This window comes from Gossypium arboreum, chromosome 1 (genome assembly GCF_025698485.1).
Source record: "Gossypium arboreum isolate Shixiya-1 chromosome 1, ASM2569848v2, whole genome shotgun sequence".
Classification (NCBI taxonomy): domain Eukaryota; kingdom Viridiplantae; phylum Streptophyta; class Magnoliopsida; order Malvales; family Malvaceae; genus Gossypium; species Gossypium arboreum.
Genome location: NC_069070.1, coordinates 5,255,999 through 5,271,366, shown reverse-complemented (window position 1 = coordinate 5,271,366; position 15,368 = coordinate 5,255,999). Strand labels below are relative to the sequence as shown.

The window sequence follows — 15,368 nt, the reverse complement described above, 5'->3', positions numbered from 1 at the left end:
ACCACTAACTATCTTGAAAATTACAAGACATAACTTCTACATAAACTAAACATATCAATAAGCACCTAACACATCAGTGCATAAACTGACCAAAGTTCAATCTTTACAAAATGAATTACATTTGTACTAAACTGAACTAGCATGCACCAAAATACATCCAACTGCACAGTTGGCCATCATACAACACTCCTTGGCCTCTGCTGCAAACACCAACAGTGTCCCTTAAGCTCTCTAATTTGATAGCTAAAAGGGGCTTTGTCAGCATATCAGCAAGTTGTTCCTCAAAACTGCAATAAATCAGCTTTACTTCATTTATTTGTTCCACTTCTCTCATAAAATGATATTTGATCTTAAAGTGCTTTGTGTTGACATAGAAGACAGGGTTCTTTGCAATTGCAACTGTAGATTAATTGTCACAAAATATCTCTATTGCTTCTCCTTAAATCAGATTCAAATCCATCAATAATTTCTTTAGCCAAATGGCTTGATTAACAGTTGTTGCTACTGCAATATATTCACTTGGAAAATTATGCTTTTCCAACATACGTAAGGAGCTTTTTCTTGAAGAAAATAGTGTATTTAGTGTAGTTTTTCGTTATTTTTGGTTAAATAAGTAAAAATATACACGATGTATGTCCCTAGTCTGAGGTTCGGTGAACCATATCGAAGTCAACCAACTCCCATTAGTTAATTATTAGATAGGCCCTTTTATTTTTACATTCTTTGCAATTTAGTCCCTAGAATAGAATATCTAATTTCTTGCAACCTGATGTTGTTATGAATTGTGTAGACTAGTTATTGCCCAATCGCCTCTTTTTTTGGGTTCGACCACTTGGAATACTTTGTGTTTCATCGGAACTATAAATATTACAACCGACACTGTAAGCTAGCACTAAAACCGAGCTTTTAAAATTGTTATCTAAATCGTTGTTTTAATGCGCACACACGCAGTTGGTCAAGTTGTTAGCGCCATTGTCGAGGAAAACGATATAAGATTGAATAATTTTTAGTGTATATTTTTGGATAGAGATAAGCAGCCAAAGTAAGATTTATAAATATGACTTTATTTTCTATTTGTTTCTATTTTGTTCAAATATTGATTAATTTTCTTCAATCTGTTGTGCGTGTAATAAGTGTTATATGACTCGAACTGGTAACAATATCTTACCATTTGAACCAGAACTGGAACGTATCATTGCATGTTTTATGATTAGTTTCATTGCATGTTTAATTGACTACTATAATTAGTAAATCCCACGAGATTGAATATAAATAAATATACTCTAATCTTTTAGGAAATTGAAAGTAATTATTCTAATAACTATAAATAGTTGCATGTTATGAATTTTAATCCAAGTCAATATAATTACAAATAATTACGGTGTACCAACACACCCTTAAATTTATAATAATGTGTTTGTATTTTATTCATATTGATAGTGCACATAATCAATCAAAACTTACTGAACTAGGGATTGTCATCCAAAGTCGAAAATCTGACCAATAAACTAAACTAAATCTTGACCCAACCTAAACAAAATTAACACGAACCCAAACTAACATAAATTTGAAATTGACATGAATCAAGACCCAACCTAACTCAATTATCCAAACCTCTAACATAAACCCAAGTTGCCATGAACCCTCGTTAACATGAACTTGAAATTACCTAAACTCGAATCAACCAAAAACCCAAAATAACTCAAATAGATAACCAAAAATGACTCAAACATAAAGTATCCATGATTTAAACTCTTAATGACCCAACTCGAAAACCCAAACCTTAAACCTAGATGATACAAAATCCAAAATGCCTTGAGCCAAAAACACAACTTGAACCCGAACCTAAAATCAACCCAAACCCAAAAAGTTTCCCAAAGCCGAAATTGACTTCAACACAAATGACTCAAGAATTTTAAAATCCAAAGTCAATTTGATCTAATTTAAAACCAGTAGGATCCGCTCAATTCACGTATAATTGATCCTCAAGTTTATAACACTGCTGTTTTAGTCAAAGGTTAGTTCTATCAATTGGGATTTAACCCCCAACCCCACCGTAAAAATAAGACAACCTAAAAAAAGGGGGGCAGGGAGGAATTCAACCTTAATACAATTTGAAGTGGTAAATAGTGGAGTGAAATATGCAGCAGAAACCCAGATTATTTGAACATGTAATATGAACCAAATATTCAAAAGCTACACCAGAAACTTAAAAGAAGCAGAGCACAGAATTTGTTTCTAAACCGAGCAAATAATAACATGACAAGTTCCAAAACCAAGTAAATTACAGAAATTGTTGTCCAAGATAAAACCCAGTTGTACTCGTCAACATTTATTATCCAGCTTTGCGGAGAAAAACTCACAAGAACTTCCTGTATGGCCTACCATTATCTTCATCCTGCATATGCTGTTGGAAAAATTACCAAATCACTCAGCAATTCAATTTGAGAAATGTACAAAGGGAAATAAAATTGGAAAGAGTACTATCTCTATTGCACAATGTTCTTGCAAACAACACAGGACAGAAATCAAACAAGAACTTGCAACAAAAAAATGGGAATCAACAGCTGAAATTGTTAAATCAAATCCTCCAAATTAAAAAGAAATTAAGAGTTTCAAAGGAGGGTTTTTTCTATTCCTTGCTTTGTCAACTTTTAACCTGTTTTATTGCTGACTAGTGAATGCCAGAGAATAGCTCGCTTTAGTTTCATATTGATAACTTTCATGGGAAGACTACTATAGGCAATAATAGAATAAAAGTTCTTACATTTTGTCCTTCGCATGTGTTAAACAAAAGAACATGAATATAGATGTATGAAATATGTCCTATTGAAAGAACTTTGCTCTTAATTACCACTAATATGTGCATTTTTGTTATATTCTTGCCTCGCAACATTCGTTCGTTATATGAATGTTGATTTTTCTAGGGCTGGTTAGACCTATGTTACAAGGACTTGAAAAAAGGTAAGTGTAGTGCATTACCAATTTTGTTGCCAAAGCAATACATCTCGGCATAAAAAATTTAGCATAGTAGTTGTTAATATCAAACCAACCCGAAGATTTATTCCACAAAAAATTTCATTCAGAAAAAAATCTGATTTTCAAATCCCTTTTTAAAACTACAAAACACTAAGGAAACTAATCAGAACCCAAAAAATAGAACTCGACTAAAACATCAATTATCATGGTCAGGCAGTCAATCTCAACAAGAATCTTATAGCTCCAAATCAAATTTATAATATATGATCTACCACAGGTATGAAGAAACATGGTGCAGGTAACAAAAAGGAAACTTTTTTTTGCATTATTGTGCACCACCAATTTTGATACCACAGCAATATACATCACGGTATAAGAATGTTAGCTAAAATCAAGCCAACCTAAGGATTTACACCACAAAATGTTTCAGAAGTGAGACCAACAATTTATTTTCAAAACCCTTTTTCAAACTAGGAAACCCTAAGGAAATCAATAAGAACTCAATAAACAGAAATCAACTAAAACAACAATAGTCGAAATCAGGCAGTCAATCTCGACAAAGAATCGTGCAGACCCAAATCGATTAATCAAACAACACCCCAAAATCTCCCATTCAACCAATTTAAAAATGCAATTAAAATAAACAAATTATGATCGCAAAAAAGAAACCGAAGTCTAAAAATCGATAAAATCAAGACTAAGGTATAAAATTAAAGAGAGATGGGGAAAAAGGGAGAATACAAATTCTCGAACAATGCCCTTGTAGACAAGGACGGGGATAGCGATGCCGAATATGCCGACGAGAGCTAAGTTGCGGCGAGTCCAGCGAAAGTTATGCTCCAGATTCTCTCTCGCACTGCTCCAATCTTCAATGAACCTGTTCTTGTTTGCCTCCATTCCTCCCCCCATCTTTGATTCCTTTCCCTTCCTTTCCGCTGTAGTATCCTTAAGCTTTCTCTTTTCTACTGGACCTTAGATGTTATTTATGTTGTGGACTCAGTGTTTACAATAGCCTGTTTGGCTGCATTCTTTATCCTATTCGACAAAAAGTTATCCCTCCAAACCGACGATTTGATCGGATATTCGAGAGAGTGGAACAAAATCAAGATTCTTTTGTAACTATTAATTTAACTGTTAAATCATATAATTTAAAATAAAAATTTTAAAAAAATAATTACTGTGAAAATAGATGTTATAAAATATTAATTTTAAGATTTTCAAAATTTTACTGAAATTAACATTCACCATTTTTTCAATTTTATTTTATTTTTATTTTTAATTTTAAAACTTATGCAATAACATTTTACTTTTCTTTTAAATTTTTATTTTTAAATTATATCACATAAGATTTTATATGCATTTAATGGTTAAATTAATTACTTCAATAATGGAAGCTCCTGATTGTTTTAATATCGATAATTTGAGGGTGTAATTAGAACATTTTGAAGTTTGGGCCCAACTTAGATTGAGGGTCATAATTTGGGGATATCCGATACAATCAAATGTAATATAAATATCATAATATAAACTAGAAATCCTATCACATGTGTATACATTAGCAAAACCCCAAATTTAGAACACAAATATGTGTTTAAAAGTAACATATAATAATTAATGAAATGTATGATTCGAAACTAATTAATCATAATAGCACATAAAATATATACGATATCAAAATATATAATGAAATGGTGTTGTCATCAATTGTGTGTTAGTGTAGAGTTTACTTGCGATATAAATTCTATCACACGCGTATGCATGTGGAAACCACGAATTTAGAAAATAGATGTGTGTTTTAGAATAACGTACAATAAATAATGAAACAATAGTTTGAAGCTAATTAATTATAACACATGAAATGTATACTATATTAAAATAAATTAATTATAACACATGAAATGTATACTATATTAAAATAGAAAGATTAGATTAAATTATGAGTTAAATGAAATTTAAACACAAATCTTCGTATTTAACCGAATTTTACCGCTATCAAAAAGTGTATTTTCGGTCTCCGTTTTGAATGGATTCGTAAATATTTATTAAAAATATTTACGAAGTCAATTGAGTGGTTAATTAGAGTTTAATTAAGTAAATTTAGTTTAATTAAGAGTAATTAGGAAAAATGACTAAATTGAATAAAGGATGAAAGTTGAATTGTAGATTAAAAGAAAATGAAGAGGACCAAAATGGCAATTATGCCATTTGTCCTAAGTGAGGCGGCATAAACATAAAAATCTGCTATGTGTTAAAATATATATTAAATTATTATTATATTATAGTATATTATATTATATATTATATTATATAAATAAGTAAAGAAACATAAGAAACAGAATGAAAGCAAACGAAACAGAGAAGAAACAGGGGAGAAAGAAAGAAAGAAAAAGAAAAAGAAAAATTTGGGTTTCAAGGCTCAAAGTTTAATTTGGTAAGTCAATTAAGTCATTTCTTCTTAAATTTTGATGTTTTAGAAGCTTTGGAACAAGACTTTGATGAAATTAAGTTGATATTTTGAGAGTTTATAGATTTTCAAGTATAGTTCATGTTGAATAAAATAGTGAATTAAGGGTTTAATTGAGTAAATTTCAAGCTAGAATTGATAATAGGATCAAATTGTAAAGTAAGTTATAAGTTTTATGTTGTAGGGACTAAATTGATGAAATTTTGAAATTAGGAAAGTATGCTGGAAATTTAATATTTAAATGAGAGTATGGATGAAATTTGAATAGAAATAAAGTATGAATTAAGATAGAAAAGTAAGTGAATTTAGTTAGAATTAAATTGAAATTAAAGTAAATCAACATTTTGTACTAAGACTATTTTGGACAGCAGCAGTAGTCTAAGTTTGTAAAATCACCAAAAATTGTATAAATTTAATTAGAGGATGAATAAAATATGAAATTAAATATTATTGAGTCTAGTTTCTTATAGAAGAAACGATATAAGCAATTGAATTGTAAATTATAAGATATAATGAATTTTGTGAGACAAGGTCAGAATGAATTCGGGTTCCCTGTTCTGACTTTGGAAAATCACCAAAATTGAATAAAAATAATTAGAGGCTTAAAGTTATATGTTTAGAATCCCTAATGAGTCTATTTTCATTAGAAATCAACGAGAATGTTATCCGAGTTCTGTACTGTGAGATAATTAATTTTTAGTGAAGAAGGGACGAAACTGTCAGACAGCAGAATAGGGGTAAATTTAAAGAATAAACTGTACTTAATGGCTAAACCAAAATTCTGAAAATTTTATTGTAAGAAGATTTGTGAGTCTAGTTTCAGGAAAAATTAGCGGATCTTAATTTAGAATTCTATAACTCAAGATATGAATTAGTAATGTATTAATGATTATGAATTGTATTAATTTCGTAGTCAATGTGGTACCGTAAATCTCGGCTAAGAAAGGACAAGACAAAGTCAACGGAGTTAGCTCGAAAATTACGGTTTGTATTTCTATAATCCGAACCTAATACTTAATTGTTGAATTTATTTCTTAATATGTATATTAAGTGTTTTGAAGTAAGAATTATTGTGTTTTGCAAATGAAATGGATTGATATAGTATGTGATGAATTTATTGAATTTATATTGATTGAATTGGCGATATATATATAGATATATATATTGAATATTGAATATATATTGATTATTTGAATTGAATTGAAATATAAATTGTTTGAAAATTTTAAATATGAGATTTGTGATATTTGGATATTTGTTATTGAAAAGTGAATTGAATTGTATTGAATTATGAATTTATGTGATTAATTAAAATGTGTATTGATTGAAAAAAATTGAAAGTGAATTGAATACCCTATTAACAGTATCGGGCTGAGTCGGATATAGTTGGCGTGCCATAGGATTGGAAGTGTTCAGGATTCTTCGACCTCGAGTCGATGAGACACTGGGTGTCCTTGTATTTCTTCGGATAGATTCGATGAGGTACTGGGTACCAACTTTACTTCGGCTAGGCCGATGAGACACTGGGTGTCAAATATTGCTTCGAACTATCCGATGAGGCACTGGGTGCCATATTGGTGTGTTTGGTTGGATCCGTATCCGCCAAGGTCCGAGTCTTGTTAATAGGGTAAATAAGTGAAAAGATAAGTCGAGTGAATTTGATTGATTGAGCTATTGGAATGAAATGAGAAATTGAATTGAGAATTGAAATTGAGATATGAGATTGAAAACATGAACCAAAAGGTTCATGAAATGAGTGAAGTTCAAATGGATGATGATTGATGTTAGAATGAATTAAAATGGTATATTGTTAAGAAGTAAAGTGTGAAAACAAGTGAATTGTGAATATATTGTATAGAATTTATACGGTAAGTAAATGAAAAGAATTGAACAAATATGTTATTGTGTTTGTTATATGACTTATATAGAATTTATATGGTAAGTAATTGAAATTTTATCTATAAAACAAATAAATGAATACTTAAAATTGTTATTGTGATTTTAAGTTTAATTGTTATATTATTAAGTGTTCGGATTATGGAAATACCACTGAGTATACCATACTCAGCGACGGTTTGTTTCGTCATGCAGTTTAGTAAAGATAGAACGTTGAATCAAGATCCCGATTCGATCCCGAATTCATTAAGGTAAAGTGTGTTAATTATTGGTAATGGCATGTACCTAGGATGTTTTATGAGAGTCATTTAGGTTGTAGATGTACTCATGAAATGAGTAAATTATGGTTGGCAACGGTATGTAGTATGAATTTTGAAATTTACTAAAAATTCGTAGTGATTGTAAATTAGTCCCGAATTGAATTTACTGTTCATATTGGACCGCGAGGGCCCATTAAAGGGACGATATCTTAAAACTAGGATGTGTGTAAATATTTATTTTAATTAATGACCGAAATTGGACTGTACTGACTGGTAATGTCTCGTAACCCTGTTCCGATGACGGTATAGGGTTAGGGGGAGTTACAAATACATTAGATAAACAATACTAAATGCACTACAATTATTTTTATCACGATTTTGTCATCGATTGTGAGTCAGGAGCTTAAATAATAATATAGATATACAACTGATGGAGATAATAAATTATGCATACAGGGGCGTAGCCAAGGGGCTGGCATGGGCCCCGGCTCCCCCTAAAATGGAAAATTTTATTTTAGGCCCTTAAATTTTTTAAAAATTTTAAATTAGTAAAGGTAAAATTGCACTTTGGCCCCCCCTAAAATTATAAAAATTAAATTTAATCCTTTACAATTTATAAAAATATAAACTATAAAAAATTAAAATTTCATTCGGCCCCCCTAAAAAAATTTTCTGGCTTCGCCTCTGTGTGCATATTAAAATAAAAATGCATAAAATATATCAAAAGGAAGCTTTAGTTGAATGGTAAACTTAAGGTTTTACTAATCCAACTAATGTGGGTTGAGTGAGTTGTGCCGCGAGTTAACTGGCACCAACTCAGTTAAGGACATTATTAAAATAAGTTATATTTTTCAAAGGCATTTTACTCTATTTATTTAAAAAATAATAAAAAAATTGCATGTGGTTGAATGTAAACCCATGTTAATTGAACTCATAAAATCTTCATTTTACCACTCAACCCACATTAATTAAGTTCTTGACGAAGTTGGTGTTATGATCAATCGGGCACCAACTCTATTAGGAAATTTATGAAAATGTCCTTCCGGAATTAAACAATATATTTCATTATTTATTGTGTTTTGCTTTTTTTTTTTAACAATCTTATTATAAGTTCTAAACATATCTGTTCTTTTTTGACCCAACGTCTAAAACTATACATAGCCCTTCCTCAACCCATAAACAGGAGAATAATGCGCATTACTTGAACCTACATCCTCCTGCATTGACAACAATGCCTATGCCAATTGAGTTTATGTGTTATTTTTAAACATACCTCTGTATACGTAGTTTCCACACATATACGCATGTGATAGGTATATTAGTATATGTTGTCTATATTTAAAAGTTTAATAATAAAAAAACATATAACATTATTAATTATTAAATTAAAATTTGCATAAATTATTTTTACTAAATATGTATAAGCCTAAAACGGGCTTGGATTAATTACTTAGGATAGACTTAGATGAAATTTGAGTCTCATAAACACCTTTGCTTGATGAAATATGTTACAAATCCCTTTTACTTGGACCAAATTTGAAAGTTAGTTTGGATGGTTAGAAAATTAAAAATTAAAATGTTTATTTTTTCTAACCCAATTGTTTATACTTCCATCGTTCAATTTTAAAAGACTATAAAATAATTACTTAACTAATTGAAAACTAAAAATTATAAAATAATTATTGAAGTGTTAAAATTTAACGACAGGCTTATATGGTTGTTAAAGTATCGCTAATTCATATATAAAATAATATATTTTGGCCACGTAATTTCCACGTGGTTTAAAAAAACTGTTGTGTGTGTGTTTATTGATTAAAGGACTTAAAGTTGAAATTTTCTTTAAGTTTGCTCTATGAACGGAAGTTTAAAATTTCCAGGGAAAAGAAAATTTTCTTTAGGATTTGGGGAAGAATTTTTGTGTGGATTTAGTGAGATTGTGGAAAATTCCTTCATGTAGGCAGCAATCAATCAGTGTGAAGTGTTGTGTATGAAGAAAGATGGGCTTCAAAGAAGAGAGCAGCCAACCTTTAAAAACAGTAAAGAAAGTAACAATGTTATTTTTATTAATGGATTAATTTTGGGCATCAACTCACTGTTAAGTTTTTATTTGTTATTGAATTTGGTTTGATTTGTTCATCATGAAATCTCCCTATTACAGTGAGCTTTTCTGAATAAGCCCTACTACAGGGAAAAGAAACTGAAAAAGAAAATTAGGTTTTAAATAGATAACATCCCGATCACTATTTTGTAATTTTCAAATAATTAAGTGATTGTTTTATAATTTTTTAAAGTTTAGTAACCAAAATATAAATTTAACAGTAGTTTAATGACTATACATGTAATTCACCGTGAAGTTTTAAAATCATTATGACTAATTAGCCGTATAATTCCCTCATTCTCGTTTCTTATATGAATTGAAGTGCTTCAAATTATACTTAATACAATAAATTTCAATAATTACTAGAGTGTCAATAGACTGGATTAAGCCGAGTAAAAAATTTAGACTCATTTTTTAGGTCTAAGTTCAGCTCAGCTTAAAAATGGGCCTAATATTTTGTCTAAATTTGTTTGGAGAAAAAATAAAAAAACACGAGTTCAGCCTAACCCGCTTACATTAAAATTTTTATATTATTTTTATATAAAATAAATTTAAAAAATATAATACATCAAATATACTAAAAACATTAAAATAAATGTTCTCAATAAATAGAAAAAATTTAATAATCAAACAATAGTTATACAATATTCAAATAATAATAAAATAATAACAATATAATAGTGAAATTATAGCAAAATAATGAAAAAAAGTGACAAAACAGTAAAAACCAACATCAAATTTTTTTTAATTCAGTTTAGGCTGACCCAAGTAAAAAAAATTTATTTAAACGGGTCTTATTTTTTTATCCAATACCATTTTTTGACCTATATTTTTATCTTAAATTCTCTAACTTTTTAAATAGACCGAATGACCCGACACATAAATAAATCTAATAATCACCCCCAAACTCTTTTTTTTTTTTTTTTCTGAAAGTCAAAATCTAATTCTTGAGTGACTTCCAAACAATTTATTTAGGTTTCTAACTCAGTCACATAAAACAAATCGACCCCCCAAAAAGTGTGAGAATACAGTATATCGTAGACCCAACAAGCTTTTTAATCCAAAGATTAATAGGCTTCTATTTTTCGGCCCAGAATAAACCCAAGTTCATGGACTGTTGACTTGTTTATCAGTGACTTGTTCATGGCCAGTTCGTTTTCCTTGGGTAAGCTACCTATTCAGTCATCCGATTTATTCATGTTCTTATTTTGGTAATCCATTTCAAAAATTTGTTATTTTAATCACACTTGTTAAATAAATTATCAATTTTAATTATTCTACCGTTAAAATGGGTTTGATCACTAGATGGAACGATGACATGGTCGGTATAATAACAAAATTGTGCTTAATGTTTACCCATTTTATTAATTTAATCTTTATTTTTAAAAAATAACAATAAATTTAATCCTTAATATTTACATATTATACCAATTTAATCATGATTCTAAAATTAAAAATTAAAAATACATGAAATTTTTAAAAAAATTATATTGGAATTTATAAAAGTATATAAAATACTCACAATAATTATAAAAAATAATGATGCAAAGCAAAGTACTAGACATGTATCTAAAAGCTAATTCCATAAATACCTAGAAATTTTGTGTTTATAATCCCTATCATTGAATGAGTATATACTAGACCTGATCATCGGTCAAGTTGGACCGATTTCGAGTCGGTACAAAAATTTAGACCCGTATTTTAGGTTCAAGCTTGGCCTGAACTAAAAACAGGCCTAAAATTCTTGTCAATAACAAAATATTTGTGAAATTTACAATAAAATAGGCCTAATATTTTAGCCATTCTTATCATTAACTTAATAACAAAAGTCTAACGAAATTAAATATTTGTGAAATTTACAATATATAAATACTAAAATCAATTATTTGGATAGGTCAGGTCTTTTAAAATCAAACTACAGTCCCATCAACTCGAACCGTTAACGTCTTTCATTGCATATGTATATGTCGACTGAATCACTGGTGGAGCGGCAAAATATTTGTGTTTAAGTGTTCAATTGACACAAATTCTAAGTTTGATATCTGGACAACCTCTACCCATTACTCTTATATATATATACTTATATATCTATACTATATATTAAGCACTTGACTAATTTTATAAGGTAAGTTGTATTATTTTGAAGGGTGTGTGTGTTTTTTTCATTTTATATTTTTATATAGAAAAATATACGCATAACAAAATTTGAACTCTAACCCATATAATTTTCAACATTTATATTTTTACCACCAAACTTCATTTATCATTTATATCAATTTTATAAATATATTTATTATATAATTTTGTTCTTCACCTACATTATGGGTGTGCCACAACTCGATATAAAATATATATATATATATATATATATATATATATATATATATATCATTCATTAATTTAAACATTGCTAGGAATTGGTTTAACATTTCCCAACTAAATTTGCATTTCCAAAAGATAGGCAAGCAAACCCATTACTTCATCCATGATCATCATGTTGTGTGTTTTTAATACAAATTTTGAAATTAAAAAAAAATCTAAATGAATAAAAACAAACCAACACGTATATACCCAATAATTAAGTGTGTATGTCATCTACCTAAACTTCCTTATCTTGTCCTTTAAACTCCATATATTTTGGCTTTATTAATTAATCGTTCGTTTAAAAGACTTTCATAAATAAATTATATTGCATTAGACGTCTCAAAATTATAATCAAGATTTAAATTAGTATTCAATTTTAAAATGTTCTAATTAAAACTTTAAAATGTCAATATCAAATCAATTCCGTCTTTCTATTAGCCTAACTATTAACTTGAGCATTAAATGTCAATATGATTCTGACATAAAACATATTCAAAACATGTATACTTACTATATAGATAGCTTGAATTCAACGTATGCTAAGAAATTGAATAGTGCCATTAAAATTTATCGAGATTATTTTTCTAAATATGTTAGATATGAGTTGTTCGTGTGATAAGCTTATATGTTTTTAAAATTTGTTTTATATATTTTAAGTATACGTCCGATAGTTCGAAAACTTAATTAAATATTTAAAATTTAAATCATATTTTTGAGATTTCAAAGCTTACTTTTTTGTTATTGTCCAAAAGTGGGTAGGGCACATGACCCCTTCATTTTCTTTAAATATTTTAAAGACAAAGCGTAATATTTTTACCAAATAGACTCAACTATATTTCAAAATTTTAAATTATTTTTAAAGTTAGTTTTCAAAATTTTTTAATTAAAAGTGGTATTTAAATAATTAATTTTATTATATTTTATCACGAAAACAATATTAATAAATGAAGATGGAACACGTGATACGTCTTATATTTTTGATAAAATGATATATATCTAATAATCAGTATACCTATTTTAAAGAAACCATTGAAAACCAATCTAAATATTCAAATAAGGAAATAATTTACTAATAAAAATTTTGTTCATCGTTTGTTGAGTCGAAACTGTATCAAGTGTATGACGACAAATTGCATAAATATTCATTGGTTTAACTCCACAATTCGTTAGAAACTTAATTGTGACGGATTATATTCTTTTAGAAACTAGTGTATTATTTAATTTTCCCTTTAAGCTGTACTTTATCTAAAAAAATTCCTTTAAAAATAATAAGCAATTTTCTATCCTATTTATTGAAGACTTTTTGTTTGATTTTTTTATATATAAAAATTATACATATGGGATTTAGACATTCCACATGCTAGCCTTCAAATTTTTGAAATTTATTCCTTTCACGTAGAAAATGTTTGAATACATCATAAATGAAATGGCATAATTTATTTATACACACACTGTATATAAATTTCGTCAAATTCTGGTTTTGGGTCCTAGTATTATGCTTAAATTTGTGATTTAGTCTTTATATTTTAATTTGATCATAATTTATTTCTTTTACTTTTTCTTAAACCCGTTCCTTTTACTTTTATAATGTCATTAGTTTAGTCAAATAGATAACATTATTAACCACCCTTTTAACTCATAATATCGACATTAGTTATCAAGAGATCGACTCATGCCAAAATGAAGTACAAAGATTAAATCTCAAATTTAAATATAATAGAGGAACCAAAACTGGAATTTAACCTTCAACGTGAATTTTTCCATACTTTTTAATAAAATTGAGTTTTGACTTTTAACAAGGATGAGTTTAAATGTGAAAAAAGGGTTAACTTAATTAATCAACCTAAACCTAAAACTTGTATTTATTATAACATACAAATTTAATTGTTCGAGGTAGATTTCAATCGATTTGTTTATAGTAGTTTCAAGGTATTTTGAAGATGGTTCAAATAATAAATTAAGGCTGCCTTTGGTTCACTGTTTAACACCAGTGAGGTGCAGTTGGGCTACCAACCTCACTGGCAACCTGTTTGGTTGAGCATTTCAGTGCAACCAAAATCAATTTTCACCACACTGATATCCCAAAAACCAACTGGAGCTGAAAGCAATAGTAAGTTCACTGGTGCAGCAAAGGTATTAGTTTTATTTATTAATTTACCATTTTATCCTTGAAAGTTTCTTTATCAATCTTATTTTTTTCAGATTTGGCAGCCAAATTCTGCTGATAACGGGGAAGAAATACCTCTGCTGCAAGTTGTGTCAACTCCTCCTCAATCGACGACCGATAAACCTGTGATTGTAAGTGTTAAGCTGAAATTTATAAGTGTTAAGCTGAAATTTATCCCTTTGGTTTCTTCTTGATGCTTTCTGTGCGTCATTTCTTTTCATCCTTTCATTTCTTTACCCTTTTTCATGTTTTTATTCCTACTGGAATGTTGGGGGTCTATACCTAACATTGAGATTTCTACTTGTATGGGTTGCAAGCTGAGATTTCTACTTGTATGGGTCTGTATTTAACATTGAGATTTCTACTTGTATAGGTACCAAACCCCCCTTGTCTCCTAATCTGCTTTCCCCCTATGGCTTATGCCTTTAAGTAAATGTAACACCCCTAACCCGTAACCGACATCGGATTAAGGTTACGAGGCATTATCAGACAGACAGAACATTTTGGACCAATTCAGAATCACAGATATTATTCATCATTAATATAGAAGCATTCTTCGTCAATGCATTCATCAATGTGGTCTACGAGACCTAAAACATACATTTAAGGAAAGGTCGGAACTAAATCGAACTTATTCAGAATTTTTAGAACTTAACCAATTCTTTTAAACTGATAAAGTCACACGCCCGTGTGACTAGGGCGTGTGGTACGCACGGGCACTAGACACGCCCATGTGAACCAACCTTGCCAAAAATAGGTCCTATATTGACTTTTTCACACGGCCATTAGGCACGCCCATGTACTATGGCTGTGTGGTACTTAGCTAGCTACTGACTTTAGCCCACGGCCATATGACACGCCCATGTCAAGGCCGTGTGATTTTTGGGAGAATACTACTTTTCTTACATGGCCACAAGACACGCCCGTGTCCTATGACCGTGTGGCACAATGCAGGTTTGGTTTAAGCCAATTTGCCACTTCTCTTTGGGCCAAATCTACAAGCAATGATATACAACATTTATACCATACTTTCTAACCAATTTCATGCTCAAACATATTAGCTCATAAAACACTACAACCATGCATCATTTGGTACCATTAACCAAATACCAAAACTATATACAACATTTTATCTGCTAG

General features: G+C 29.4%; 1 protein-coding gene across 1 annotated transcript; it reads right to left on the bottom strand.

Moving 5' to 3' along the window:
* Positions 1 to 2,142: 2,142 nt before the first annotated feature.
* On the bottom strand, positions 2,143 to 4,037 carry LOC108480758 (uncharacterized). Its single transcript, XM_017783851.2, has 2 exons — positions 3,721 to 4,037; positions 2,143 to 2,407 (listed from the first exon to the last, which is right to left on the bottom strand). Exons 1-2 carry the CDS (start codon positions 3,886 to 3,888, stop codon positions 2,360 to 2,362), a joined length of 216 nt encoding a protein of 71 aa, XP_017639340.1. The 5' UTR covers positions 3,889 to 4,037; the 3' UTR covers positions 2,143 to 2,359.
* Positions 4,038 to 15,368: the final 11,331 nt, after the last annotated feature.

Coding starts and splice junctions, on each gene's coding strand:
- LOC108480758 (XM_017783851.2), bottom strand. CDS start 3,888: ATGGGGGGAGGAATGGAGGCAAACAAGAACAGGTTCATTGAAGATTGG. Junction 2,408..3,720: donor AGGGCATTGTTCGAGAATTT/GTATTCTCCCTT, acceptor TTTTTCCAACAG/CATATGCAGGATGAAGATAA.